Here is a 27,309-nt window from a genome sequence, read left to right as displayed (position 1 = left end):
ACGCCCGTCCGCAATTAACCTTGAAAGCACCCCGAAATCAAAGCCCAACAATCTTCCGAAAAACCACATTGGGGATAATCCTACCGTCTCCAGAAATCCCGTTCTCACTCAACGGCTTCCCATCACCCCTCGCCATATCCGTCAGGAACTTTCCGAGATACTGCGTCGGCGAATCACTCTTCGTAAACACATTCCTCATAACGGGACCGAAGATGGCATGAAGCGATCTCGCCTTCCAGGTTTGCTGCTCCGGCCGAGACAACATAACCCTGAGTACTTCCGGGTCGTTCGCCGTATCCACGTAGGCCGGGCGGACGGCATAGGGCTTCAGACTAGGGTGCTTCTTTGCGAGCTCGAGGAGAGCTGATTCGGCTTGTCCCTTTACGCGCCCGAACAAAGGCGTGAATGGGCCTGGGGTTTGGGTTGCCTGGGTTATTGTTAGCGAGTGTTCTGATTCTATCTTCTAGAGATAAAGGGACAAGTGCTTCAAGTAGGATATACGTACGCCTTCCCCAGATACGTAGACAAAGTTGAACGAGTCCGAGAGCGTGGAGAACGCCTCTGCTGCAGCGAGAGGGTAATCGAGTGTGATTTTAACATAATCTCTGCGCAGACGGTTAGAAATACATGTAGATCAAATAAAAGGACACTAGGACAGTGCTCAACCCACTCTTTCGAAACAAGGGTCTGGGATATCCCTTGCGCCCAGATGCATCCGTCCGCGCCCTTCAGTTTCTCCAGGAGATCGGGAGGGTACTCGCTGAAGTTCTTGTGCTGGATGACAGTAACATTGGGCTGGTTCTCCGCCATAGGCACTGGACTGCGGCTGAGGATGTACAACGCTGAGATCTCGCCCTTGGGGAGGTTGAGGATGTGGTTTAGGGCTGCGGAGCCGACCACGCCCGTGGCGCCGGTGAGGATGAGACGCATGCTGGTAAGCTTTAGGGAATAGACGTTTTAAGAGGGATAAGAACGACAAGGGGCGCAAAAATGGAAACGAGGCCAATATATAGCGGTGATGCAGATGGTGCTGACCGGAGGTAAACGAGAGCTGTGGTATGTCCGAAAAGCGGGTCAGCGCGCTGTCATCACTCAGCAGTTTGTGGTTCATTCTCCGCCTCTCACTTTCTTCCTGGCTTCTTTCTGATCTGCGTGCTTGTTTACTCCGGACTTCGGTGATCCTCTGCCTTAAATCCTTTCTGGTCCCCAGCTGAGGCTCCTCGATCTGACTCTGATGACTGGCTCTCTCTCATACAGCGCTGTCAACGAGTCAATCGCTAGATGCCGGGATCTATTCAGCTATCCCCATCCAAATGCATTACTGATTACTTTGAATACCACGTTTCACTACGGTGGCAATCCATGTTAATCAAGGACTCTCGGCAGAGTTGCGACGCCAATCCGCCAAGGGTGTGATTCAACTGAAATGGCAACATTCTGGTCGGAACTATCTGAGTCTGCTGTATTACTGGCTCGTTGTTTACTCGCTAACGGTGTAAGTCAGCGCTTCCATCTCTCATTCACAGAACTCAAGACGCAGATTAACAACCCATCCATCCCACATCAATGCCCCGACGGCGACTGCTGCAAAAATGATCAGAACTGCACCCCCACCGGATGCTGCAACAAGCCTTACGAAGGTTGCGGTAACGATGGCTGCTGCTACGATCCAGACACAGAAGTATGCTGTGAAGATCGCGGGACGCATTGCAGTGCTGGTTACGAATGCATGCCGTCCACAGGTTGCTGTCAGACGGCCCGTAAGGAACGCGGTGCAGATGGCTGCTACGACCCCGAAGAGAAGGTCTGCTAGGGATGGCTACTGCACGGCAACAGCAACAGCAACAGGAACGACCAGCACAACCAGCTTAGAAGACAGTGCAAAAGTTGACGACCAGGCAATCCTCTTCTCGTACGAGACTGCTACTGCCACAGTTCCGATAATGGTTATACCGACAAGCGCTACTGCCCACGAGATGATTCGCTCGTGGCAAGTTGCTCTGCCCATTATAGCAATGCTTTTGAGGGCTGTATAGTAGATTATGCCCTGGGGCGGTTATTGCTCCACTGTACATATACATGGAGCGTCAACATTAAGTAATTGGACTGCATCTTATCCGGGTTCGTATAGTTTCCTGTTGTCATGTCTTTGCCATCACCTTGTGTTATGGCGTCATTCATTGCGCGGTGGGTGCTTCGACGGTAGCAATGCCTTTCGGATTCCGGACGCTGAGGTGCGCCTGGGTATGCTGGGAACTAAGAAAGGAAAAGAAGACCTCAACCTCTTCATCGCCACAAACACAATTCTTGGGACTTCTGAATGTAATGGGCAGCAGCAACGGCGTCTCGGGACTAGGCTCGCAAAAGCCTCCAGTGGAGCTCAATGGATAGGCAGCGGGGTTTCTTTGTATTCACTCTTTACTGTTAAGCTGTGCTAGAGATTTTTCAACATCCTTTTTATTTATAGTAATGTAGATACCTGAAACTAACCACTTGATGAGGGTCAATTTGCAGCCAGCCTTACATTCTCCGGTATCGCAGTTCAAGTCCGTTCACCGATCCAGCTGAGACTCGCCCACTTAATTCGGACTGGCGAATCAGTTAGGCCCCCTGGATTTGACAGATTTGACTCGAAGGACGAATGCTGGTGGCGCCAGCTCAGCCTCGACGCTGCGCAAGTTGGGGTCCAAAACAGCTGGCACGAGTCAGTCGGACTCCAGAAGCTTGGACTTCTTCAGCTTCTTATCAACTGGACCCTTTCTTCCGGGTTAGTCCCTCCCCTTCTTCTAGAGCCCAAAAGGCACTGAAAGCATGGCAACAAGTAGACGCGTAACGCAGCCCCGGTCGCGGAACGGCTGTATCACTTGCAAGTGCGTGCGTCCTCTGAGCACCCGACAACCCTGCAAATTGAAATAAGTACTGATCGTCAGAGGCTAGAATCCGGCACGTCAAATGTGACGAGGAAAAGCCGGCGTGTACACAATGTCAAAAATCCGGCCGAAAGTGTGATGGCTACGAGAATGCCTCCCAAACACAACTGCGCCAGCGGATCAATGAGCGACACAGGCCGATCGAAAGAGACACATTCAGAGCAGACCAGCGACTCGTCTTGCCTCAGGAGACACGCACTGAGCGGCGCTATGTCGAATTCTTCTACACCAAGACCTCGCATGTCTTTTCGGGATTGTACGAGTCCAAGTTGTGGTCCTATCTCATTCCCCAGTTTGGGGAGCACGAACCTAGTGTGAGACATGCTATGACTGCCATCGGGGCAATCCACTCGCGACTACAGATCACGGAGGCTGCTTCAACGCCCGAGGCTACCGGTCTAACAGAGCAGTTTGCGCTTGAAGAGTATAACAAGTCTATCCAGGGTTTGGTCAAGTCACTTTCGGTTGCAAAGGGGGGAAATGTCGACCTGGCGTTGACGTCCTGTTGCCTCTTTGTCTGTTTGGAAATGCTTCGGAACAAACGCAAAGCAGCTCTGGACCATATTGAAGCCGGGGTTCGAATCATTTACAAACACGAGCAGACATCAGCAGCAGGTGCTTGGAGCAGCGAGCTCTACCAGCAGCTACGCGGCCTATTCATCCGACTAAACCTCCAGGCTTCATTCATGGGCCGTACCCTAGTCCCTCTGAAGCTCTACTCATCGGAAACAATCCAGTCAGGCCTCCCCTTTGACGATATGATCGAGGCAAGAAACCACCTTGACCAAGTCATTACCAGGGGCCTCCTCTTCATCCGCTCCGTCGGCATCATGCGTGAGGCTCGCGGACCAGCCTTCCAACTTGAACTGGAAATGGAGCAAGAGAAAGTCCACCAAGAACTCCTTGCCTGGCGGCAGTCCCACGACAAACTGCTCCATAAGCTCGGGCCCAAGATCCAGCAACTCGAGCTCTGCGCCTCCCTCCTCCAGCGCATCTACTACTACACCGCACTAATTTGGACCCTCGTCGTCCTCGACCGCAGCGAGGACGCTTACGACAACTTCACGGCCGAGTTCGAATCCGTCGTCTCCCATACTGAGCAATTGCTCCAGATCAACCCATCTTTCGGCAACGGCAAAACCCATATAAGTGAAAGTCAGCCCTCATTCTCGCTAGAAGGTGGAATCATTGCCCCAGTCTATTTTGCCTGCTGTAGATGTCGCCACCCATCTGTCCNCCGCAGAGCACAGAGCATCCTTTCCAATTACTCTAGTAGAGAAGGCATGTGGAACGCTCGATTACATGCGGCAATCGCAAAGCGCGTCATGCAAATGGAGGAGAGTCAATGCGCGGTACCACCAACGAGCGAAAGGGATATCGGCTCACTAGCACGCGTTTATGAGGAAGTCCAAATAAGGGAGGAGTGGAATAATCCCATGCATGTTGTCATGTATACGAAGCCTGACGGGATTGATGGGCCTTGGAAGATGACCAGTGTCATGGTTGACTGGTAGTGAGCTGACAAAACTCTGCGTGTTGGGTTAACATTATGATTAGCGTTTATTCTGTTCTTTTGTGTGTTACCCATGTATATTCTTCTCGGCTTTAGCGTGTTCCATCGTCAAGTTGTTGTGGTCTCAATACCCATTATACCCTATATCAGGACTCCTACCCGGCCAAAAATGCAGATACCCACATGGCTCCATGGCTCAGATTCTGACCCAGCTAAGCTAAACCTACGACTGGACGAACAAGGAGAGATCTACAAGCCTCCAAGACAAATACCTCAGAACAAACATCTATCTAAACCTAAGCCTCCTACGTAGCAGCCAAGCATACCTAGATGTTGGCGACGAGGATGTATAGCCCGACTGTTTCATTGGCCAATATATTAGACACCAGGCTGAATAAGCCCAGATAACATTAACTAAATGTATTTGTTCTGCCTAGGGCTACATCAACATGCCCGGAGGGTCTCCGATATCTACCTAATTCACGGTAGAATTCAACAAAATAGACCTGAGGCAATAATATTGAGGCCTCCGGGTCTGACTTGGCGCTGAATACTCAATTATATTGGGATTTTGGGCACGCAGAGGTTAAAGATGGGTGCATTTGAGGGGTTTATTGCCAATATTTAGTGCTGGAACAAATCCAAAGATATATATAGATGCATAGTAAGGAAACTCGAGTTTATAGTTTAGTGTATAGCGTAACAGCTCCCCACCGTTGGGTAAATATAGTTGTAACATGCACGGATGCTTCTCGACCGTTTTGTGTAGGCGACAACGTATATTTTACCAAATATCTGCTGAAGGGCAATATACCCAGTCTACTAGCAGACCGTAAACTCCATAACCAGTGCTTGGAACTTCCAAGTTCAATCTACTTTTCTCTCTTGCGGAAAATGAACTTCCCATTCTGGTCTCCGTTATTCACTGACAAGTACCTGATTGGTGGCATACAGTTTTGCCGAATAAGGATATACGAACCCTTGGACCTGGGAACTGCTCAGGTAAGTTCAACGCGCCGTCTCTTCCTAGTTAATATACTAGTTGGTCTTTTAATATATTTTAATAAGTCGCCAGGTGCTTATTATATCCAATTTAGGATCACGAACCTAGTGTGCTCTAAAACCTGCCTGTTCAAAACTTCATAGATCCGTTGAGCGAGTTGAGAATGCGGGGTCTACGAGACTGACAGTTCGTTCTGAGTCTCTACAGCAACATCGGAGACTCAATTGGTGGCTGTTTTACTCCGTCTACTCTATTGACGCCCTTGTTGACAGCAACGTCAACGATTCTGGAAAGTTCAAAAGCCCACAGCACCCACCACGATGACGATGCTTCCCAGCCGATCTAAACCACTCGGACAAGATGCTCAAAGCTCAAGTCTTCAGCATAGCACTCACAATCCTGCAGGCGGCCACGGCGTGGCAGATACCCGCAGAATACGCCCTCACTCCGTCATCCAACGGCCGATTTCTGCAACAAGCCAACGGAGACCCGTTCTTCTGGCAAGCAGACACAGCATGGCTACTCTTCCACCGACTCAACTACAGCGAAGCAGATACCTACCTGTCAGACCGTGCAAAAAAAGGATTCAGCATGGTGTTGGCTGTGGCCTTCACCCAGGCTGGGATTGACAGTCCGAATCGAAATGGCGACCTGCCCTTTATAAATGAAGATGTTACGAAGCCCAATGAGCCTTACTGGGCGTATGTCGACTCCGTTGTCAAGCTGGCTTGGACGAAGGGGATAAGGATATGCATGGTTCCCTCCTGGGGGAAATTCGTGCATGATAGCGGTGCGTGAGCTACATCTCTCTTTCCAGATGCAGCAAAGATCCATCTGACTTGCAAACTAGAAAACTCCGCGGGCGTTTTGGATTCCACCACTGCCTATCCATTTGGAAAGTTTATCGGCCAGCGATATCCTTACCTCCCCAAAACACTCGTCGGCGACACAAACCCCTACTGGCAAAACAAGTCAGCCGTAAAAGACGACTACGCCAACGGCGGCATACTACCACCTTACGAAGTGACAGACTGGTCGCCTGTCTACGACGATCTGGCAAACGGAATCGTAGCCGGTGAGCGACAAGCTATCATATCCTCTTCGAGAAATGAATCCGACTCCACGTGGTGGCCACTAATGACAATCCATCCAACAAACCAATGGTTCAGGGGCGGACCACTGGCCCTGGCGCACGACTTCTTCGGCGATCGCGCATGGCTTACTCTGGATGCAAGCCAGTCCGGGCACGCAGACTACCCGCCCAATCCGCCAATCCCCTGGTGGAACTGTCGACGGGGGTGGGAGCCTGTTGAGATCATGTACGCGGCGGGATCGAGGGGCGGCAATAAGATCCGGCCGGTCATTGACAATGAACCGCATTATGAGAATAGGTATAATAATGGGAAGAGTATGAATGCGGCTTGGAATGCGAGTGATGTCCGGGTTGGGAGTTGGCAGGCTGTGAGTACCACCCCTTTGCCGTCGGGTGTACTTGTAGAGGCCCAGCCAATCTACTTCCTGCTGGTAGAGTTGTCTCTGGTATAGAAAGGCGTTAACTGGAACAGGTCTTTGCAGGTGCAGCAGGCCTGACATACGGCGCAAATGCCATCCAGCAGTGCATCATCCCGGGCCTTTTCGACTCGGACGGGAGCGGGCCGAGCAACGACTGGAGGACAGACCTAGAGCTGCCAGGATCAGGCCAGATGCAGTTCATTCAGAAGGCCATCTTGGATAGAGGTAACGGGTCTTCATATTTTAGACGCGAACCGGCGCAGGACATCATTGTCGGCGATGCGGGTGTCAATGATGCAAGAGTAACAGCGACGAGGGATAGTGGGAGCTGGATTATGGTGTATACACCTACGGGCGAGCCGTTTCAGATTGACACAACAAGTTTGAAGACTTGCAGGGTACGTGCGAGTTGGTACAGTCCATTGAGTGGGAGATATAGTAGATTTGATTATACACAGTGTGGGGGGAGTGCGGGGTCTGCTGAGAGTAGGATGTTTACACCACCTACAGGGGGCGGACACCCGGATTGGGTGTTGGTTCTGGAAGTGGTCAATTGAGTCTCATTGGAATGCAAGGCAATGGAAATAGAGACGATGAATTGAGTTGTTGATTGTAGTTGTTGCCATGACCTCACTTACTAAGAGAACCAGAACCGCACTAGTTAACTACCCCCAGGCATCCAACATCCACTCCACACACTCCAACTTCCTTACAATTGCGGCCAGTAGCTCGATTACAGTTCCTCTAACTAAATACCACTCTACCGGGGAATATATACTCTCGGGCAGCCTCTTATTTCAGCTTTCACCCGCCATGGCCGCCACCCAAAAAAGACCAGAGATCATCGACATCGCACGCGGTCTCGACCATGTACCCATGTGCGAGGATTACGAACGCATGGTATCAGGAATGCTGTAATTCATCTCCTTTATCCATGATTAGATCAGCCAATCTAACGGACAGCAGGTATAACCCGCTGCTACCCAAACTCGCCGAAGCCCGACACCGGTGCCGCGGGGTAGCAACAGACTTCAACCAGCTCGACGCCAAAACCGTGTCGTACGAGGAGATCGCAGACCGACGAATGGAGCTTCTTCGCAATGTCGTCGGGCGAGTAGGCGAGGGCACATTCATGGAACCGCCCTTTTGGCCGGATTATGGGTGTAACATTGCCATTGGGAAGGAGTGCTTTATTAACTTCAAGTACGTCCCCACCTAGCTAGCTACTTCGCGTGCCTTGCCTTGTTGTTGTTTGGGTCATCCCTGACTGACAATTCCAGCTTCACCGCACTCGACACAAGCCTCGTCGTCATCGGCGACAGAGTGCAATTCGGCCCCAATGTCTCAATCTACACAGCCGGTCACGACACGAGTATTCTTTCGCGCCGGAAGTTCGTTGAGTTCGGGCACCCCGTGTTCATTGGCGATGACTGCTGGATCGGGGGCAATGTTACCATCTTGCCTGGCGTGACGATTGGAGAGGGCTGCACTATTGGTGCTGGCTCTGTTGTTACCAAGGATATCCCGCCCTTCTCGGTTGCGGTTGGCAGTCCCTGCAAAGTACGCAAGACGATCCAGTCGGCGGAAGAGGAAATGGCGGACCCGGGGAATCCGTATAGAGATATGCCGGAGAAGTCTGACTGATCTGATGTGTACCGGATTGATTGATATTCGGTATTTTCATAGACAAGAAGGAAACTCCAGAATAGAGTCTATTTCTATTTAATCCAGGTGCATGGTGTCTTAACCCCAAACAACTCGACCAGGTCCCTCAAAGATCACCACCAAAAGTGGATACTCTTTCCAATCAAACTTCAGCCAGGTCGAGACATTATGCGCGATGCTGTCATGCTTGTATACACCCCGCCATCTCCGCCAATACGCAGTTGCATCCTGCTCTCGTCATCCTGGCTGAGGATTCTCAGCCGCTTCCAGGCCAACACACTATCACAACTGCTGCCTAGCTGAGCTGGTATTTATCTTCCCAGCTGAATCTAAGTTCACTTCTCTGAAATAAACATTTCAATATTGACTATAGCCCTCCCCATTCTCATTCGGTCGCGAAAATGACAAGAGAAGCCTGTATCGAAAACCCCGTCCGCGCATCCAACCGTAGTCAACCAGAACAAGAGAACGAGCAAGGACGAGAACGAGAAACGAGCCCCGATAGGATAACAGAAGAACAAGGACCGGAGGGAGACCGCCGCACACGTCGACTTTCTATCCGAAGCCGGTCTCGGCGAGGTTCCTACTCTCCACCACACGTTCGCCGTCGATACCGTTTGTCCCCCCCTCCTTGGCGTCTTCCTTTCGTTTCTTCCCACCACGAACTCTTTGCCAGCGAGGATTCCCAGTCTGAATCTCAATTCCAGCAAGACCGCTGCGTCTACCTCGGTCCCTACGACCGAGAAGCATATATAACAACCCACCCAGCCACCCACTATGACTTCACCCAGTGGCTCCCCCTGCTCGCCCTCGGGGCCCAAGAGACATGGTACAAATTTAACACCGCCAAAGACAAGATAGTCTACACAAACCAAAGCCTGCCTCTCCTCGCAGCCCCAAACCCAAACCTTGTACCTCTGTCAGATCCTAGACCCGTTGGGCTCCGCCTCGCCCGGATCGCAGCAACAGCAGCCCTCCGCCCTTCCTCTTCTCCTCCGGTTCCAGTCAAGTACGAAGATGGATCAAAGCCTGTCCCGCCGAATCTGGTATACCTCTCCATCCAGGCGTCTATAACAGGGAATACGAACAGAAGATTAAATGACCGCTGGGATCACCCTGATCGAGACGTGCCGGACCGAAACTTGCCAGATCTCGCGGATAACTCACTAGCAGGGCAGAATATCTACCGGGTGATCCGGTGCGGGAGCCGCGTAGAGGCGGCTGCGCAGGCCTTTTACTATGCCGGTGGGAACCGGTGGTCGACGGTATTTACCTGTGCTGTTGTGGCTGGGGCCAGGAGTTTGTCGGGGCGAGTGATGGTTTACAGCGCTGAGGCTTATGAGAGGGTGAGTTCGGTGGAAGAATTGATTGAGGATGGGGTTGAGATGAAGGGAGAGAAGATTAAAGTGTTTTACTGATTTTTTATTGTTTCATTGTGATGATTATTGATGAGAATACATATACTTGACGAATATTAGCATATTCAACTCTCCCATAATAAGATGTTGGAGATAGCTGGCTAGCCACCAGCCTTGCAGGGTTTTTAGTGTAGCGGTCTAGCGTCTCATCATAAGATAGGAAAGACCAGTAGTATAGACAAACTTAATGTGAACCCCACGAGCAGACCATCATCTATTTGAAACCAGACCTACTTGCCAATTCAACAGCCATTCAACCCCTCAGCCTAAATTCACGAAACGGTCAACGCTAATCTCCGATGCACAGGCGACTTTCCAGATCCGACACGGAGATTCAATTGGAGCGTCTAACCTTTTCCCTCAGACTCCTGCAGAACTCCGGACTGGCATGGCCCTGAGAACCCCGCAATCCCGCATATTCAATATCTGCCCTGAAGATCATAATGTGCAGCTGTTTCATGCAAACATCAATATGATACGGAAATATGCCGTGGCCAGTTGTATGAGACGGGCCGCCGGACCGGTTCATGAGCGAAACGGGCTATATGGGAGTTGTTCTATGTAGATTGCCGGACTGCCTAACTGTCGAGAAACAGGCTATAAATACAGTCAATCTTCTATCTTCTCTATCCTCCTCAGAGCGCCATCCTCGATTCTTCCACAATGGCTCCTATACTCAGCACCCTCTCTCTAGCCCTAACAGGCCTCCCCCTTCTCTCACTCGCCCAACAAATCGGCACCCCGGAGAACCGTCCTCTCCTAACAACCTGGCACTGCACAACCCGCAATGGCTGCAGCAAGCAAGACACCTCCGTCGTCCTTGACGCAGCCACCCACAGCATCCACGCCCTCGACGACCCCTCCACCTCGTGCACCACCTCCTCAGGCTCGCTAGACCCAACCCTCTGCCCAGATAAAGAAACCTGCGCCTCCAACTGCGTCATCGACGGCATAACAGACTACGCAGCGCACGGCGTCGAAACAAAGGGCGGCGTCCTCAAACTCACCCAGTACAAGAACGTCAACGGGACACTCAACTCCGTGTCACCACGGGTGTACCTCCTCTCCGAGTCCAACCAAACCAGCGGCGCAAACGCAGGGGCAGAGAAGTATACAGCTCCATCCCTCCTCAACCAGGAATTCACCTTCACCGTGGACGTCTCAGCCCTGCCCTGCGGTATGAACGGCGCGCTGTACCTCTCCGAGATGTCTCTCACCGGCGGACGAAGCTCAGAGCTAAACCCGGCCGGCGCATCGTACGGAACGGGGTACTGCGACGCGCAGTGCTACGTAACGCCCTGGATCAACGGCGCGGCAAATGTCGCGGAGAACGGCGCCTGCTGCAACGAGATGGATATCTGGGAAGCGAATTCGCGCGCGACGGGACTGACACCGCACCCCTGTATCTACAACGGGGGGACTGGGAGTGTAGAGGAAGGTGTTTACGAGTGCACAAATGACGAGGAGTGTAATGGGCCGACGGGGGAGAATGACAGTGTCTGCGATAAATGGGGGTGTGGGTTTAACCCCTATGCGCTTGGCGCGAAGGATTACTATGGACGCGGATCTAGCGGGTTTGAAGTCGATACGACCGCACCGTTTACGGTTGTGACGCAGTTCCGGACAGATGATAACACGACGACCGGTGCGCTGGCTGAGATCAGGCGGTTGTATATCCAGGGCGGCAAAGTGATCCAGAATGCTGTTGTGACGGCCGGGAATTCCCAAGCGGACTCGTTGACGGATTCGCTGTGTGATGTGACTTCATCCTGGTATGCTGGGTTTGGGGGTATGGAGAGGATGGGTGAAGCGTTGGGACGAGGAATGGTGCTAGCGATGAGCATTTGGAATGATGCTGGTGAGTATATGCAGTGGCTTGATGGGGAGGACTCGGGACCGTGCAATGCGACGGAGGGAGCGCCGGCCTTTATCGAGGCGCATACGCCTGGGACGAGTGTGACATTTTCGAATCTGAGATGGGGCGACATTGGGTCGACTTTTCGGGGAACTGAGTAAGGGTGTAGAGCTATTTCATTGATAGTTTGGAATTCTATTATTGTCTATTATCTTCAATAAAAGCCAATAATCAATATAGTACAGGTGTACGTCAGTAGTATACACGGAATAAAGCCCCTTTAGGCGCCGAAAACCTCTTTCACAAGCATCTTCTTGTTAACTATATGGGAACCCAAGTTAGCCGTTAGATAGATCGCTGTAGAGGGAGTACTCACCCTTCCCCATCGCATTCCTTGGAATAGGCCCATCCAGTATCTTCATCTCTGACGGTAGCTTGTAGCTCGCCAGCCGGTCTTTCAACGCTCGTCGCATATCCAACGGTCCCCAAGGTTTCCCATTGCGGCCAGTCTCCATGGCGGCATCCGAGTTGAGAACCACGATCGCTGCGACCTTCTGTCCCCATTGTTCGGACGGTAGACCGACGACGGCTGCCTCGACGATTTGAGGACTAATTTGTTAGAAAATGAACGAATGGGCGAGGTATTGGTGGGACATACAGTGAAAGCAATTCCCGTTCCACCTCCAGCGCGCTGACTTTCTCCCCGCCTATTTTGATGATGTCTACGCTGCGCCGGCCTTGGATGAAATACATCGGCCCCTTAGCCCATTCACCGCTTGTTCCTTTACCAGCGTTTTCCACGGGCTGGCGGGTGGCGACGTCTCCTGTTTTAAACCACGAGCCTTTTCCATCGTCGCTGTCGAGGAATGTTTCCCGCGTCGCGGTCTCGTTGGCCCAGTACTCGCGAAAGACGGTAGGGCCGCGGAGTTGGATCTCTCCTTCACGCAGGCGACCTTTGCTGCCTACCTCTTGGCCCGGCTGGATAACTTCGTTTGCATCCGTGTCGAATAATCGAACTTCCACCGATGGCAAAGGCCATCCAACGCTGCCGTCTACGCGGTCTGCAAAGTCAAGACCGCAGCTAAGAGCCATTCCAACCTCAGTCATACCGTAGCGCTCCAGTAGAACATTACCGTTGCTAAGCTCTTGCCATGCCTTCTTAGTCGGGGTTGGTAACGCTGCCGAGCCAGAGATGTTCAGGCGAAGATGCTCGGGGGAGATGGCGATTTTAGCTGCGTCCTGGACCTCCGGGGGTAAACTCGAAAATGTCGACATCAGCCGGTTATAAATCGTAGGCACGGCAGTGAGGAATGTAATCTTGCTCCTTGCGCCCTCTGGCAGAAACGGTTCAGCAAGGCGATTCCATACCGATGTCGGATTGAACGGGAACATGAACTCAATCGAAGAACCAGAAAGAATCGGCGTAAGAATTGCATTAATCGTCCCGTGGATATGATGTAGTGGAAGCAGATGCAAAAGCCGGTCGTCGGGCGTATACTTCCACGCCTCGACTAGCGACGCCGCCTGCGCTGCGAGCGCAGACTGCGGTATCAATACACCTTTCTAGTCACGTTAGCCCATTCAACTGCTACCAATACCACTTATAACGACATACCGGCCGATTCGTTGTCCCAGATGTATAAAGCATCATCCCACCATTCTCCTTATCCAAGCCCTCCAGCTCAACAGCACCGACGCCCGTCGCACCGGCCATGATCTTCCTCCGCACGTCAAGAACAGGCTCGCGATTCAAGCCCTCTTCCAAAATCTTCCGGGCCATATCGCCGTATCGCTCCGTCGCAATCAGCATCCCAGCCTGCGAATTATCCATGATATACTTCAGCTCGTGAATCGGGAAACCGGTCGACAAAGGGACCGCAATTGCATCGCTGGCCAGGATTGAAAGAAGCATAACTTGGCAGAATTAGCGACCTGTTCAACTGATATATAGTGCAGAATATAGGACAGGCAAGACAAAACAGTACCTACGTAGTCGTAACTGTTCTCCGCTAGAAACGCGACTCGTTCCCCGCGGAGACCATCGCGGCCCCCGCCGTCGGATTGACGGAGTCGATCTTTAGACTGGAGGACATCTGCGACTAGATTTTCGTATGTGAATGTGCGGAAGGACGGGTTATGTGTTACTGCGAGGCTGGAGGGGTCGTGGTTCTTCAGTGCGCGGAAGAGAGAGAGGTTCGGTAGTGTTGCGAGGGATCGGCCAGCAGCGAAGCGTGTTCTGCATGACCTGCAGGTGAACGGAGTTGTCAAATTGCGGCGAGAGAGGAAGAAACCCCGAGACGCGGCGAATAATGTACGCTGGTGCATTATGAGGGGGCAATCAAAGCGTGAGGAGCATGTTCCTGCAGCTGGGGGAAATATCCGTTGATGTCATGAAGATTTGCGATTTCGGAGCTTGCGGTTCGGCGGAGCTTCATGCGACAGCAGCACGACTGCAATTGACATTTATCCTCGGGATTTTAAAAGTTAATAGTAAATCGTATAGGGTTTATAATATTTATAAACAAGTAAACCATTCAAAAGACCATAAGATATAGCATCGAGATCCTCTTCATTAAAACCAGCCATTCCCAAAAAGGCAACGGAGCTCTCTCCAATCCAATTCCGCCAAAATCGAATGACATTCTTCCCCGACATCCAACCCATCCAATCCGCCCACCCAGCACCAGAATATCCCACTGTCGGATTCCAACTCGCTCCCCGTCTTCTTCGAAATAAAACATAGATGTTTCGCTCCATCTCCGTTCCCCGTGGCCTGGTCTTCCCCCGCCGCTTGCTGTCAACCACAGTCCCCAGAATGGCCTCCGCATCAGGCACACCCATGGAAGATCTCATGAGGGAGAAGGTAAGATGCATACAGCGCTTATACCACTTTGCTTCGACTGTTAGAAGCAAGCAGAGCGATTGCTGACGATATTCCTTCATCGGTTTAGATAAACACCGCATTCAACCCGTCCACGCTGATAATACGCAACGACTCGCATTTGCATGCACACCATGCTCCAATGCAAGGATCGACGTCGAAGGAGACACATTTCCAGTATGTTTAACGAGGTTCATTACATTACTGTTGCGATGAGGGGTTTGTTAACTTGTTCAGTGTGACGATTACTTCGCCGTCGTTCCAATCTAAGCCGCAACCTGCAAGACATCGGATGGTGTACGGCTTGTTGAAAGACGAGATGAACCAAGAGGGTGGGATCCATGCGCTGCAGTTGAGGACGAAGACACCGGAGGAGGAGCAGAAAGAGAAGGAGAGACGGGCGCAGGCGTGAGCTGCGTCTGTACTGTGCACAATGGGTGAGCTTGAAGATGACGGCGCGATAAATGAACCTTTACACGCGGATATACCCGACAAACAAAGAAGTATTAAATTTATTAGAGGGATTGATTATTAAATGGATTCTAGTGCCGAAGGAGACGGCCAAAAAAGTCTAATATATACACACAGCGACATCATGCGCATCCTCACCAAACAAGCAGCGACGGGGACCATCCAGCCGCGTCCAATCAAAGATGCAGCTGTACATAATCATCAGTGAAAGAGAATCGAAAAGCGCTTTTTCAAACAGTAGCAAAATGGAAGACGATGTGGTATAGCCGGATAATATAAAAGAAAGAAACTGGATGAGGCAGAAGGCGCGCCTAAAGGTTCGGCTTACCGTGCCTGTAACAGGTGACTAGCACGGCAGTAATATTCCAACAACAACCGAACTAGGCCAAGAAAACATAGACAAATTCGTTCCGAGGACGGAGACAAAAAGACAACTAACAGTATGGCAGCAGCGTAATTAGGGAGATACAAGCCAGCCACAGATAAACTCAAACCAAATGCCAATCAGAAACGTCACATCTAGTTGCGCGACTGCGTGACACCAACGGCAACAGCCACGATGATGGCAATGATGATAACTGCAGGTGGTCATTGTTAGCTTTAGCGTGATGGATTTCGGATCGATAATACTTACTAACGATAATCAGGGCGTACCACTTCCATTTACGGGCGTTGCGGGCACTCTGGACTGCCTGCCCGAGCTGAACGTTGGCGTTTCCAAGATCCCCAGCAACTCTCTCCGCGCCCTGGTCAATATTCTCGATCGCTGGAGCCTGTTGTGTGACTAGTTCGTTGATTTCCACGACCAGCCGGCTAAGTTCAATCATATCCTTCTCAATCTTCTTGATTTGAGCCGAACGGTCCATAACAGCTATCTTTACATCATTTGCTTTCTTCGATCTCGCACCAGCGACCTTGGAAATGTTAGTACCACTTCCGAACATAATAGTCATGCTGTTCTTACCTGGAAGGTTTGTTGATCGCCAGCCAAGACAGCTTCGGTTTGCCGTTGGATTTCCTCTTCGGGTGTTTCTGGGTCGGCGGCCATCCTGATCCGTCGACTCACCTGCTCCCCCAGTTTCCTCTTGAATAACATCTGGCTCTTCTGATATTCTTCAAATTCAGTGCGAATAGCACGACCCTGAGTCTCGAGCTGTTTCTGGACATTCGCTGATCCAGGGGTCTTTTTGATCCGCGCCATATCATTCTTGAGTTTCTCGTATCCATTGTTGATGTCACCGTGGATTTGATCCAAATGCGACCTAATGTTCTGATCTTCCCTTTGGGATTCCGATGCTAGCAAAGAGTTTTGGGCCGCTTCAAGCTGATTCTCCCTGAGGCTTTTCAGAGTTTGAATCCCATCCTTGATCTTGTTGACTTCGCTAAATAACATGTTTGGGTCCGCAGGTTGCTGTTGCACCGGGTTCATCTCTAAAATCGCAATGGATTAGCCCACATGATTTGTTTGTGAGTGCATAGTCGCGCGCTTACCAACATCCTGGTTGCCATATCCATACTGGTTCTGACCGTAGCCCTGGTTACCAGCATAGGGGTTAGATTGAGTCTCCCCATATGCAGGGTAGTTGTTGTAACTTTGTCCGTACTGTTGACGCGAATTAGTGAGTTATGTTGTACGTTGGGCGCCTAAGCGCCCTTTCTTAAGGAAAAAGGAAAAAGCGCGCAGCAGCGGAATGTAGCGAGAACTTACACTCATAGTGAAGATAATGCGAAATTGAACGGTAGATAAGGTCAAGTAAGAAGGATCGCAACGTCGCCCAGTGTCAACTCAAGTGTGGGACGTGTCGTATGCGCAGGGGCACTAAAGCCGGAATGGCGGAAAGAGGGACAAACGGCGCGAAAGGGCGACTGGGATGGAATGCGGCGGGAGAGGAAGCGGCGGAAGGAAGAAATGAGGATCAATTGGTCGATAAAACAGGAAAAAGGAAATTAAAGAGCAAGAGACGGTAAATTGAAGGGTTAAGGGGGGAGTAGAAAACGAGAGGAAGAGGAAAAATGGAAAATCAGCAGCAGCTCCTGACGATGACGGCTGAGACACGAGCGGCCGGAGTGAGAGGCTGAGCACTCGAGCAGTCAGTGGCGGGCTCGGGCTGGCACTGCTTAGTCTGCACTCTGCAGTTAGCGCTGGCTGGGGTTTCGCAATTCCACCTCACCAATCAACGTGGTTTTCTGGTCGCAAATGGTCTGTCAGGGTCTCCAAGCTGGCCCCTCCATGAGGTCGTACCTTATCTGTTTCCTCTAACCGTTATTCGAGGGACTCTCGTTACTGAGGACACTCTGAAGTTCTGAGAACTTTTTCTCTTGCAAGCACAGACCAGGGACAGGGACGTGATCGTCAGGTCCTATTTCAACCGGCAACAGAACGTTTTAGAAAATAAAAATAAAAATTAACGAGGCTGTTGAACAGTCAAGCCTGGTACCTCAAGTTCTATATTTATCGCCCTTCATCCATAATTGCCTGGGCAGTTATTCCGGTGCCTTTTGAAGGCAGTGACTTTTCTCTCATTGGCCTTAATCGCTCCTCCCTCCAATCCGAGTCCAACACTGCAAGCTGAGCAGGCCCCGCCACCAAAGGGTCAAACCTTGTTAGGAAGGTCTAATGCTGACTAATATTCTCGGCGACGATACGGACCCTGAAAGCACCTTCACTAGTACACAGATCTCATCCAACCAGGCAGCAGTATGCCCTATCTATAGGTGGTGTCCTCTGTTATCCTCTTAAGAAAGCACTTTGCCTGGTAAAATCTCCGCCATCCGAATCTAAGCATCATCAAACGTAACAACTGCGTCAAGTATCTCCGTCAACAATTGGCTGGCGGTGCTCACTAGTGAGTCTGCTGGAGCTCCGCAGTGCTTGTCGAGCTTTGTCAAGAAGCTTATTGAACCTGTCTCGACGTCGGCCTCTCTCTGGCAATGACGATTCAGGAGTAGGAGGAGCCGGGGTAGCTGCCATTGTAGCTTTCCCGGCATCGATCTTCTCTTGCAAGATGGAAAGAAAGGATGTATATTGTTTCGTTTTCAGGTTATCTGGACCCAGAACGTTGTTGGCCAGCCCCACAGCCCGAGACATTAGCTGTAGAGTATAGTCGTTCGGGGTTGCCTTCAGGACAAACTGATATATGTTTTCCAGAGTCTGGGGGTCATTTGGCCCTAGCTCATCCTCCCTCGTTAGCGCTTTGATCGCTTCGTCTTTTCTTTTTGTGGCATCATCCCATCGGCCTTGCTTCCAGTATAAATTTGAGAGGCACAAAATGATCCCTGTGATGAGGAAGTAATCGGATCCGTATCCCTTTCTCGCACCCTCTAGTGCCGCCAGAAGCAGGTTTTCTGCATCCTCCCACCTTTCTTGCAATTCCCGCACTGACGCCAATGCGGTCATAGCAGCTAATGTATCAACGTCTCGTGGACCAAGTCTCTCGGTGGCTTGCTTGACTGCCCGTATCGCTACCTCTTCTGCTTGTTTCTCTTCCTGTAGCTTTATAAGATTCTTCGCCATATTGACCTCAGATGTAATTATTAGGCGAGGATAGAGGTCATAGTCATGGTTGCATGTCTTGATAATATCTGTAAGTATTTTGTGGGCTTCCTCCAGGCGTGATTGCAAGGTATATAGGTACACCAGCTCATTCATAAATTCCAAGGAATCGGAGTGGCATGGCCCATGAGCTTCTTGGCAAACTTTCAGATTAAGTGAAAGAAGGTCTTCCGCCTCCTTGAATCTTTTTTCTTCCATATATGACCTGGCAATGGATGCCACACTCTGCATAGAACCCGGCATATGTAGTTCGGCGGTATGCTGTAGGATATCTACTAGTTGTGGGTGCATTGCAACAAGTTCATCGTGTCTATTCCCGATCTTATATATGGCCGAGACAATATTAGCGGCGAAAATGGTGTCTGGATGTTCTGGCCCGAGTGCTTCTTTGCTCGTGGTGAATGCGCGCAACCCAACCTTTTCGGCTTCCTCTGATTGGAACAACCATAGGTGTTCTCGCGCCACACGGGCCATACTGCGCAAGGTTTCTGGATGTCGATCTCCAAGTTCTTCCTCTTGAGTGCTCATAATTTTAGTAAAAAGTTTGAGAGCTTCGGCATTTCGATGATCCTTGGATAGTCCCTCTGCTGTTCTCCATAGTAGATCTGGGTGTTTCGCTGGATCAAACTCATTCTCGCTTATTAACGAGACTGCGTGAGATAGATACTGTCTTCTGGAGCGTTCATCGGAACTAGAATAAGTTTCTTCAAGCCGATCAGCAGCCCATCGGAGAAATACTATGAACTCCCCGTCCTGCCGCGCCCAACTCCGAGTCGCAAGTCGTACGAGGCGATGCATGGTCGAGCAATCCCTCCGGCCGCTTTTTGTGGTAATAAATGAGAAAGCTGCTAGGAGCGATAAAGCTACGGGTACCTCGTCGATAGGCCCATCTGCCGGGAGGAAACTGTCGGGGATATCATGCCGGTCAACAAAAGCCATAATACGTAGAAATATGCCAGCCGTGTCGTTGATCTTTAGGAGCTGGTGGAAAGATACAAGCCATGTGGTAGCAACGGGGCTGGGGCAATCGGTATCGTGCCCGTCGTCCCCAAAGTTTTTGCCTAGGAATTTCACAACCTCTGGCTCCTGTCGATTGAATATTTCCAGGTAGCTTGATATTGTAAACTTCCTGTTCACATTCAAGAATGCTGCGGTTTGGACGAGAGCCAGCGGCAAGGATTCGAGCCGGCCAAGGAGATCGAGAACCGTTTCTTTGTCCTCCAGCAAGAACCGTATTTCCGGAATCAGCCTTTTGTACAAAATGTTGATTGCATCCTGCTCGCCTGGCTCGCGAACCTGCAAGACATGTGACCGCGCAGTTTGGGCAGCCAGATTCCCGTTGCGAGTGGTGATGAGAATCCGCCACTCTTTTCTCAAGGGGAGGCTTTGTTTAAGGTAGGTCCACGAATTGAGGTCGTCCACGTTGTCTAAGATCAAAAGCCATTTAGTGGAACTGTTACTGAGACAGGCCTTTACAGTCTGTTTCGCCTGTGTCGCGTTGGCATCAGCCATTCCCAGCATCTCTGCGGCGTCCATGTAGCTTTTCTCGATGTTCTCGATGCTGCTGCATTGAATCCAGAAAACCGAGAGTTCACTTTTCATCCGGTAGGATAGCTCGAGAGCTATTTGAGTTTTGCCTATTCCTCCAAGCCCATACATTGCTAGGACTTTTGGGCCGTCTGGCGAGGATATAGACTCTTTGAGTTTCCCGATTTCAGAGTCACGCCCTGCGAAATCCACGTTTCTATCGAGCGAGACCATCCAGTACTTGCTTCTACGGGCTGAGAAAAATAGTCAGTGGGACTGAATGAACTCGGACATAATTGACGCTCGCTACTACTAACATTTTGTCTGAACACTCCAATGATCTAGAAAGGTCTTCGCAGCTGCTGCACCTGTCGCAGCGGCGTAAAGCCGCCACTCCTTATTCTTGTGACTATCGGCATAATCAGTAATGCCTTTCACGATGATACAGGGCACCGCGCCATCCCACGCCCCTGAACCCTCCATCTCAAAACCTATCACCTCGCCTTTTTTGGCCAGTGCTTCGCGAGTCTCGCCAGACCTCATCACAGTATCAGCTGACGCCATGGGTCCGATGAAGATATTTGCATCCTCCACATCGGCCCGGGTGCGTATAATTGCAGACTCTGCGCATTCGAGTTCTTCACAGCTCGCTTTTGTAGCAGCACTGCAGATTGCATCGGCAGCATAACAGCTGCATCCGCGTGCATGCTCTTCACGATGCTTGTGATGATATGATGGTCCATAAACGACGTCGGTCTTAGCATCAGGAGCGCGCCATTTTTCTCGGGTCTCCAGCAGAGCGTTCACAGTCGCGACAAATTGCTCTCGAAAAAACGCCAGGTTGTCTTCGCCCTCAAGACTCTTCAAAAGGCTTTTAGCCTCGTCGTTGTGAGTCCGAAACGGGTTTGTGTGTTTGAACTCCCCTGGTTGTTGTTTTCCATAGTCATAGACGAATAGCTTATCTGCAATGATAACATCGCCGAGGTACCTCTGAGGTGACTTCGGGCTTGGGCCAGAAGGCATGCCACCGCATATGCCAACTACAAGCACGAGCTGCAGCTCGGTATACGAGCTTCGAAGGCTTGCCAGAGTGGCTGCAGCGCCGCGTGTTCCCATGTCTGGTAGGTAGGAAACTACGACTTTGTGGCCTGCGAGTAGGCCGTTGAAATAAACATTTCTGTCTCCATCGGCTCTACCGTAAAACTTAGAATACCTGTCGAAATATTTGTCGAACAGCGCTTGGACCGGTGTTGCCTCTTCGGCGAGTGCGCATACGATGGCCGTAGTAAAGTCGTTACGGCTTGCAGGGCGGTCCTGAGCGTCAATTGTAAGGCTCATTTTGGGAAGAATATCAGTTGAAGTAAACAGAGCGACGATTTTCTTGGTAGGGAAATTGAGCACAAACGAGTGTAGATGTCATTAAGTCGGTCGTTTGGGGGGTGTCGGTTCGTCTTATTTCAGAGCAAGTCTTAGGGGGTTAGTGACTGCATTAGGGTGCATGGGTCGGATTCATCAATCCCTGTCGGCACCAAGCACTAGGACAACAAGAGAAAGAGGCAAACGAGCGGGTGAATTGGTGGTGGACGCAGGCAGATGGTTCGTACATCTGTTTTCATGCTTATCAACTTTTGGCAAACGTTGATTTCAATTCAAACGCTTGTCATGAAGGCAGCCTCGATCGCAGCAGACAAGGATGGTGAGTGGTGGGTGCTTTGTATTCGCCGTCATATTCTCAGCCCCCATTTTTTCTTTTGCACAACGTACTTTTGTCTCTCGTTCCAGGCGAGCAATGACTGTAACCTCATCAGCAGCTCAGAAAAAGCAAGTAGCCCTAAGACGCTCCTCCGTTTGTGCGGGATAATCTGAGAGTGAGAGGACATCTGACTCCATTCAACCTCCTGACGGGCATTGTAACTTTCCGCCAGAAATCCATCCTTCCATATGTAACGTACTTCCGTCGTTTTGGGGCGGTTGTGCAATCGCGGCCACTCATTTGTGAGCTGAATGGTCAACTACAGAATAGTCTTTCTGAACCCTTCGCGTCATTATCAGCAAATGTACGGCATGATCAGGTTAGGCTGACCTCCCCAGCAAAATGCGGGAGATGAGAAATAGGTCAAACGCTCTTATAGTATCGCCTGTTTGTGGCGGCAGGGTCAAGATGCATGATGTTTTGAAAAGACGCAACCAGGTTGCTCTGGTATTACGGGTCTGAGTAGAGAAGGGCCAAGGCTGACAAGGCGAGGTGAGCAGGAGGCTGTGCTTGGTCGCCATTAGATCTGCGGGCTTTGGCATGTTGTCGGCTGTCACCGTATTCTGCAGCTTTCCACGACTAGCGAACAGGTGAAAATGAACTCCCCCACGGTTGCGTCCAGAATCAAAGGGTCGATCTTCGGGGTGGCCGTTGTCGATGCGCTGGGGGGACCAGTGGAGTTCCACCCCCGCGGCAGCTTTGAACCTGTCACCGATTTCCAGCACAACGCGAACTTCGGTGTTCCTCCGGGGTAAGCATAATGAACAGACCATACCAGCATCAGAAACTCACACATATAACTATCTAGCACATGGACTGATGACACATCCATGACCCTATGCCTTGCCAAATCACTCATCGACTCAAAGGGCCAGTTTGTTGCCCAAGCCGCTATCCGAAACTACATCGAGTGGCACGAAAATGGCTATCTTTCGGCCACGGATAACTGCTTTGATGTCGGGATTGGTACGACAAGGGCGCTCAAAATCTGGAAGTCATACTTTGAGCAGTCGCTTGGTGTCAAAAAGGACGATCCATCGGGACATGAGGGCGGCCAGCCTGCCATAGATAAGGCTTTGAAGCGCGAGGTATACTTTTGTTCCCTCGCTGATTTCAAAAACAAAGTATACTGACGACGGGTATAGTATTCCTGCGGGAATGGCTCCCTCATGCGCGTTTCCCCAATCGGTCTCGTGTACTTTCGCAACATGGACGAAGCGTTGCACAACGCCGCTGCTTCCTCCGATGCTACTCACCCGTATCCAACGTGTGCTGAGTGCTGTGTAATTTACACCAAACTCATCGTACGCGCACTGAATGGCGCCAGCAGAGAGGACCTTGCCCAGGAGGTGGTGTCCACAGAATTCAAAGACACAAAGTTGAAACAGCAGCTGAGTCGCTATAGCAGTCTACAAGACTGGCGAGCCACAAACGAAGATGTCATCAAGTCCTCAGGCTACGTTGTTTCCACGCTTGACGCTGCTCTGTGGTCGTTCTTTACCACGTCCACTTTTGAGAGCGGAGCTTTGAGGGCCGTGAACTTGGGACAGGATGCGGATACTGTGGGCGCAGTATATGGAGGTTTGGCGGGGGCATTTTACGGTCTGGAGGCGATACCGTCGCGATGGCTTGCGGGGCTGCAGAAGAGAGAGGTCGTGGGCGAAATCGCTTCAGGGCTTGTTTCCCTTAGCCATTGATGGCGAGGACTAACTTCCGAGTTCCGATTGCTGGGATTCCGTAGAGAGATGCGATGGTACTGTTGATGGGTCGACTTAGCCGAGCCCCGCAAACAGACGGAGTCTGAAGAAATAATATTGAACTTCTAGAAATTGGCAGAATGCGACATCGAATAACGAGTAATCGGTCTCGTACGGTGAAACCATATGTGCACCGATAATCATTGTATACCCAGCCTGGAGCTGTTCGATGTGACTACTGCAAGTGTCAGCAAATAGCGCGAACCAGACAAGTTCAGGCGATTTTGTCACATATTGTGGGGAAATGATTAATGGTAACTCGCCAATCAACTTCAAACTTTAGCTGTGGACCTTCAATACCACCAACTCCCTCGCCATCGGTTCAGGTTGGGCTGTCAGTCTTGATGACCGGATTTAGGAGATATGATGCCATCCGTCAACCAGACAACTGCCGTGCTCCATGTACTCCGTAGTATACCCGAGTGACATTTAGGATACTTAAGCCCTCTCCTCTCCTCCGTCTATACCTGGCCACCCGCTCTCAATACAATCACAGATATATATCTGGCAATATGGTCAAGACACTTCCCTTCGCTGATCTCCATGTCCCCTCTCCCGGCTTCGGTGCTATGGGCTTAAGCTTCGGTCTGGGCTCCAACCTTAGTCTGGAAGAAGCAGAGCCTGTGCTGCTAAAGGCCATTGAACTGGGTTGTACATTTTGGGATACGGCTGTAAGTTGAATCACCACCCCCCGGCATACAGACACAAAAATTTAACAGCAGATGGCAAGGTCGTATACCAAGCCGGTGTAAACGAGAAGCTTCTCGGCGAATTCATCAAGAAGCACAATGTCCGTGACAAGGTCTTCAGTGAGTGATTTTGTTCCTAAGGAACCCTTTCTTTTTACCTCAACTTACCATTCCATCAGTCGCCTCCAAATGTGGTTTTGATGTCTTCGGTAGCGGCGCTGTCACCAACTCTGCTGCCCACATTAAACAGTACATCGAAGGCACAATTGAACGCCTCGGCTTCACACCAGACCTTTACTACCTCCACCGGATTGATCCCAGTAAGCCCACAAACCCTCTCCACTGGCTCTGCCCAGTCTAATATTATATGTCAGAAACCCCGTTAGAAGAATCCATCACAGCCCTCGACGAGATCCGCAAGGCCGGAAAGACCAAGTACATCGGAATCTCTGAGAGCTCGGCTGCAACTCTCCGTAAAGCCAACTCAAGTAAGAACCTATCCAGAACCTAACCCATATAGCTCATCTCCGACGTTCCCATGGACATTCATTAACAAGCGAGCAGTCGCCAAAATCGATGCGATCCAAGCCGAATACTCCGCCTTTGAGACTCTTCACGAAACAGACGGGCTCATCGAGACAGCCAAAGAACTAGGCGTCGCCTACGTTGCCTACAGCCCTCTCGGCCACGGCTGGCTCGTGGATAACTTTGACTACAAGACACCTGATGATTTTGCGCCGGATGACTTCCGGAGAAAGAGTCCGTCGCCCCATTCCACTTCTACGCTAATCAATACCCTAAAGCAAAAACAAAACAAAGATAAAGTGCTAACGCACCAAATCGCACAGGCCCCAAATTCCAAGGTGAAAATTTCTACAAGAATCGCGCCATCGTCGACGAGATCAAGAAGCTGGCGGCGAAGAAGAGCGTCTCAATTTCGCAGATCGCGCTTGCATGGGTCGCGGCTCAGGGTATGATCGCTATTCCTGGCACGACCAAGGCGATGCGGTTAGAGGAGAACTGGGCATCGAGGGATGTTGAGTTCTCGGATGAGGAGTGGAAGGAGATGAGGAGGATTATTGATAGTGCGAAGCCAGCTGGAAATCGGTATGGGCCGGCACATCAGGCTATGGTTGGGCATTAGTTGCGCAGGTAGATACCGGCATGTAGAGTCAATGTGAGGCCTTCGTACCTAAGACAACAGTTAGTAGTCGATTTAAGTCTTGTAGATATGTAGCTATGCTAGATCAGGTATGGCGAGGTTGGCGGTAGATCTGGCTGTCTCACTTGGAATCATTACGAGCGTAGATTTCGCGGCCTTAGTTGGGATGAAGGTTGCTAGTAAGGTTGAATACACCGGATCGAATCGCCCTACTACGGAATACGGCGCTGTCGACCCTAAATGGTCATCAATGCGAGACGGATACGATCATCTGACTGGTAGAAGTATCTTTCATTCACTCCGCCCTTGCTTTTTCTTCCTTCCCCATGATAGTTACATTCGTGGATACCGTAAGTCGCATAGCAGGCGTTATAAAAGTCCGTTCTTCCCAGTCAAAATTTGAACCCGTAGGAAATAGTGGAATCAAAAAAACGTGTCATGCAAATATAATCCCCATTACCGCACTTTTTAGTACTTCTTGCCCTGGCGCAGAACATCGCTGAATTCCTCCAGAGGGCTCCGGGTGAGCTTGGTCTCGGTCCACAGGTTGGGAGTGAGGAATCCGTAGGTGTTGACGACGGCAAGGAAGGTAGCCTTGAGGGTGTTCTCGAGGGTCTTGGTGGAGCCGGAAGAGGAAGTGTAGGCGTCGTGGACACCAGCGAGCTGAAGGAGACGCTTGACAGCGGGAGAGGCAACGAGACCGGTACCACGGGGAGCGGGGATAAGCTGGTCACCACGTTAGTATTGGGATGAACAAAAATTTGAGGTGTCGATCGAAACATACTCTGACGGAGACGGAACCACACTTGGCGCTCTGCTTGACGGGCAGAGAGTGAGGCTCACCAAGGTTGGTACCCCAGTAACCGCGACGGACGGGGAGAACAGCGAGCTTGGCAATGATGATGGCGGCACGGATGGCGGTAGCGACTTCCTTGGAGGTCTTGATTCCGAGACCGATGTGGCCCTCAGAGTCACCGATGACAACGACGGCCTTGAAACGGGTACGCTGACCGGCACGGGTCTGCTTCTGGACGGGTTTGATCTGTAATGCAGCTGTCAGCACCCATTGCTGCGATTCCTTTGCGTTTCCATTCCCAATTCCGATCAATGCGTAGTCCTTCCACACCAGAAAATTCGTATGCATCCGGCGCAAAGACCGTAATCGAGTTGCGCAGAGAAATTTTTCGTTTTCGTACCTTCATAACCTCATCCTTGAGCTTGGGCAGGAAGAAGTCCACGATCTGGTACTCCTTGACGGGCAGAGAGTGAAGGTAGATCTGCTCCATGCTGGTGATCTTGCCGGCCTTGACGAGACGGCCGAGCTTGGTGACGGGCTGCCATTCCTTCTCCTCCTGCTTTCCACCACGACGGCCACGACGGCCACGGCCACGGCCACGGTCACCACCGCGAGAGCCGAATCCTCCACGTCCACGGGGAGCAGCGTCAGCCATTTTGGATATAAATGTGCCGGAGTGAAAAACGTAACCGGGCTGGGTGTCGTTGGAGGTGTTGTCGACGTCGAGGTTGTCGATTTCTCTTCACTATCCACACCCACTATGTTTTGGCACCCAACGGAAAATTGGCGGGCGGGTGCGCTAAGCGAGGCCCGGCGTTGCCCTA

At 51.0% G+C, this 27,309-nt stretch overlaps 13 protein-coding genes across 13 annotated transcripts; 8 read left to right on the top strand and 5 right to left on the bottom strand.

Annotated features, from left to right (window-relative positions):
• Positions 1-37: 37 nt before the first annotated feature.
• Positions 38-930, bottom strand: ASPSYDRAFT_147055 (putative nucleoside-diphosphate-sugar epimerases; the record flags this gene model as incomplete). The annotated part of the gene is made up of 3 exons (XM_040841680.1): positions 38-427; positions 506-605; positions 671-930. 3 exons carry the CDS (start codon positions 928-930, stop codon positions 38-40), a joined length of 750 nt encoding a protein of 249 aa, XP_040705425.1.
• A 496-nt stretch (positions 931-1,426) lies between these two features.
• On the top strand, positions 1,427-2,036 carry ASPSYDRAFT_30098 (uncharacterized protein; the record flags this gene model as incomplete). Its single annotated transcript, XM_040844732.1, has 2 exons — positions 1,427-1,495; positions 1,527-2,036. The coding sequence occupies 2 exons, from the start codon at positions 1,427-1,429 to the stop codon at positions 2,034-2,036; spliced, it is 579 nt and encodes a 192-aa protein (XP_040705424.1).
• A 585-nt stretch (positions 2,037-2,621) lies between these two features.
• Positions 2,622-4,720, top strand: ASPSYDRAFT_43525 (Zn(II)2Cys6 transcription factor). Its single transcript, XM_040846677.1, has 2 exons — positions 2,622-2,870; positions 2,938-4,720. Exons 1-2 carry the CDS (start codon positions 2,812-2,814, stop codon positions 4,442-4,444), a joined length of 1,566 nt encoding a protein of 521 aa, XP_040705423.1. The 5' UTR covers positions 2,622-2,811; the 3' UTR covers positions 4,445-4,720.
• An 875-nt stretch (positions 4,721-5,595) lies between these two features.
• ASPSYDRAFT_43524 (glycoside hydrolase family 140 protein) lies at positions 5,596-7,919 on the top strand. Its single transcript, XM_040846676.1, has 3 exons — positions 5,596-6,236; positions 6,297-6,907; positions 7,012-7,919. Exons 1-3 carry the CDS (start codon positions 5,807-5,809, stop codon positions 7,513-7,515), a joined length of 1,545 nt encoding a protein of 514 aa, XP_040705422.1. The 5' UTR covers positions 5,596-5,806; the 3' UTR covers positions 7,516-7,919.
• Positions 7,920-9,024: 1,105 nt separating this feature from the next.
• ASPSYDRAFT_88152 (uncharacterized protein) lies at positions 9,025-10,041 on the top strand (the record flags this gene model as incomplete). Its single annotated transcript, XM_040851973.1, has 1 exon — positions 9,025-10,041. One exon carries the CDS (start codon positions 9,025-9,027, stop codon positions 10,039-10,041), a length of 1,017 nt encoding a protein of 338 aa, XP_040705421.1.
• A 663-nt stretch (positions 10,042-10,704) lies between these two features.
• ASPSYDRAFT_56848 (uncharacterized protein) lies at positions 10,705-12,057 on the top strand (the record flags this gene model as incomplete). The annotated part of the gene is made up of 1 exon (XM_040849281.1): positions 10,705-12,057. The coding sequence occupies one exon, from the start codon at positions 10,705-10,707 to the stop codon at positions 12,055-12,057; it is 1,353 nt and encodes a 450-aa protein (XP_040705420.1).
• A 119-nt stretch (positions 12,058-12,176) lies between these two features.
• On the bottom strand, positions 12,177-14,221 carry ASPSYDRAFT_88150 (uncharacterized protein; the record flags this gene model as incomplete). Its single annotated transcript, XM_040851972.1, has 5 exons — positions 12,177-12,217; positions 12,273-12,505; positions 12,555-13,459; positions 13,512-13,810; positions 13,882-14,221. The coding sequence occupies 5 exons, from the start codon at positions 14,219-14,221 to the stop codon at positions 12,177-12,179; spliced, it is 1,818 nt and encodes a 605-aa protein (XP_040705419.1).
• Positions 14,222-14,469: 248 nt separating this feature from the next.
• On the top strand, positions 14,470-15,437 carry ASPSYDRAFT_43520 (BolA family protein). The gene is made up of 3 exons (XM_040846675.1): positions 14,470-14,759; positions 14,848-14,954; positions 15,015-15,437. Exons 1-3 carry the CDS (start codon positions 14,712-14,714, stop codon positions 15,187-15,189), a joined length of 330 nt encoding a protein of 109 aa, XP_040705418.1. The 5' UTR covers positions 14,470-14,711; the 3' UTR covers positions 15,190-15,437.
• A 139-nt stretch (positions 15,438-15,576) lies between these two features.
• Positions 15,577-17,372, bottom strand: ASPSYDRAFT_43519 (syntaxin). Its single transcript, XM_040846674.1, has 5 exons — positions 16,957-17,372; positions 16,740-16,851; positions 16,213-16,679; positions 15,883-16,162; positions 15,577-15,826 (listed from the first exon to the last, which is right to left on the bottom strand). The coding sequence occupies exons 1-5, from the start codon at positions 16,960-16,962 to the stop codon at positions 15,768-15,770; spliced, it is 924 nt and encodes a 307-aa protein (XP_040705417.1). The 5' UTR covers positions 16,963-17,372; the 3' UTR covers positions 15,577-15,767.
• Positions 17,373-18,054: 682 nt separating this feature from the next.
• On the bottom strand, positions 18,055-21,666 carry ASPSYDRAFT_30090 (uncharacterized protein; the record flags this gene model as incomplete). Its single annotated transcript, XM_040844731.1, has 2 exons — positions 18,055-20,582; positions 20,646-21,666. The coding sequence occupies 2 exons, from the start codon at positions 21,664-21,666 to the stop codon at positions 18,055-18,057; spliced, it is 3,549 nt and encodes a 1,182-aa protein (XP_040705416.1).
• Positions 21,667-22,677: 1,011 nt separating this feature from the next.
• On the top strand, positions 22,678-23,778 carry ASPSYDRAFT_56841 (ADP-ribosylglycohydrolase family protein; the record flags this gene model as incomplete). The annotated part of the gene is made up of 3 exons (XM_040849280.1): positions 22,678-22,832; positions 22,890-23,169; positions 23,227-23,778. 3 exons carry the CDS (start codon positions 22,678-22,680, stop codon positions 23,776-23,778), a joined length of 987 nt encoding a protein of 328 aa, XP_040705415.1.
• Positions 23,779-24,064: 286 nt separating this feature from the next.
• Positions 24,065-26,010, top strand: ASPSYDRAFT_833236 (uncharacterized protein). The gene is made up of 6 exons (XM_040851209.1): positions 24,065-24,509; positions 24,569-24,647; positions 24,707-24,847; positions 24,902-25,015; positions 25,092-25,286; positions 25,376-26,010. The coding sequence occupies exons 1-6, from the start codon at positions 24,351-24,353 to the stop codon at positions 25,669-25,671; spliced, it is 984 nt and encodes a 327-aa protein (XP_040705414.1). The 5' UTR covers positions 24,065-24,350; the 3' UTR covers positions 25,672-26,010.
• A 114-nt stretch (positions 26,011-26,124) lies between these two features.
• ASPSYDRAFT_1173475 (40S ribosomal protein uS5) lies at positions 26,125-27,140 on the bottom strand (the record flags this gene model as incomplete). The annotated part of the gene is made up of 3 exons (XM_040840281.1): positions 26,125-26,415; positions 26,474-26,731; positions 26,886-27,140. The coding sequence occupies 3 exons, from the start codon at positions 27,138-27,140 to the stop codon at positions 26,158-26,160; spliced, it is 771 nt and encodes a 256-aa protein (XP_040705413.1). The 3' UTR covers positions 26,125-26,157.
• Positions 27,141-27,309: the final 169 nt, after the last annotated feature.

This window comes from Aspergillus sydowii (assembly GCF_001890705.1).
Source record: "Aspergillus sydowii CBS 593.65 unplaced genomic scaffold ASPSYscaffold_3, whole genome shotgun sequence".
In the NCBI taxonomy this organism is placed as follows: Eukaryota; Fungi; Ascomycota; class Eurotiomycetes; order Eurotiales; family Aspergillaceae; genus Aspergillus; species Aspergillus sydowii.
Note: the sequence above shows the minus strand (reverse complement) of the source record. Positions and strands in the feature narration are given on the sequence as shown.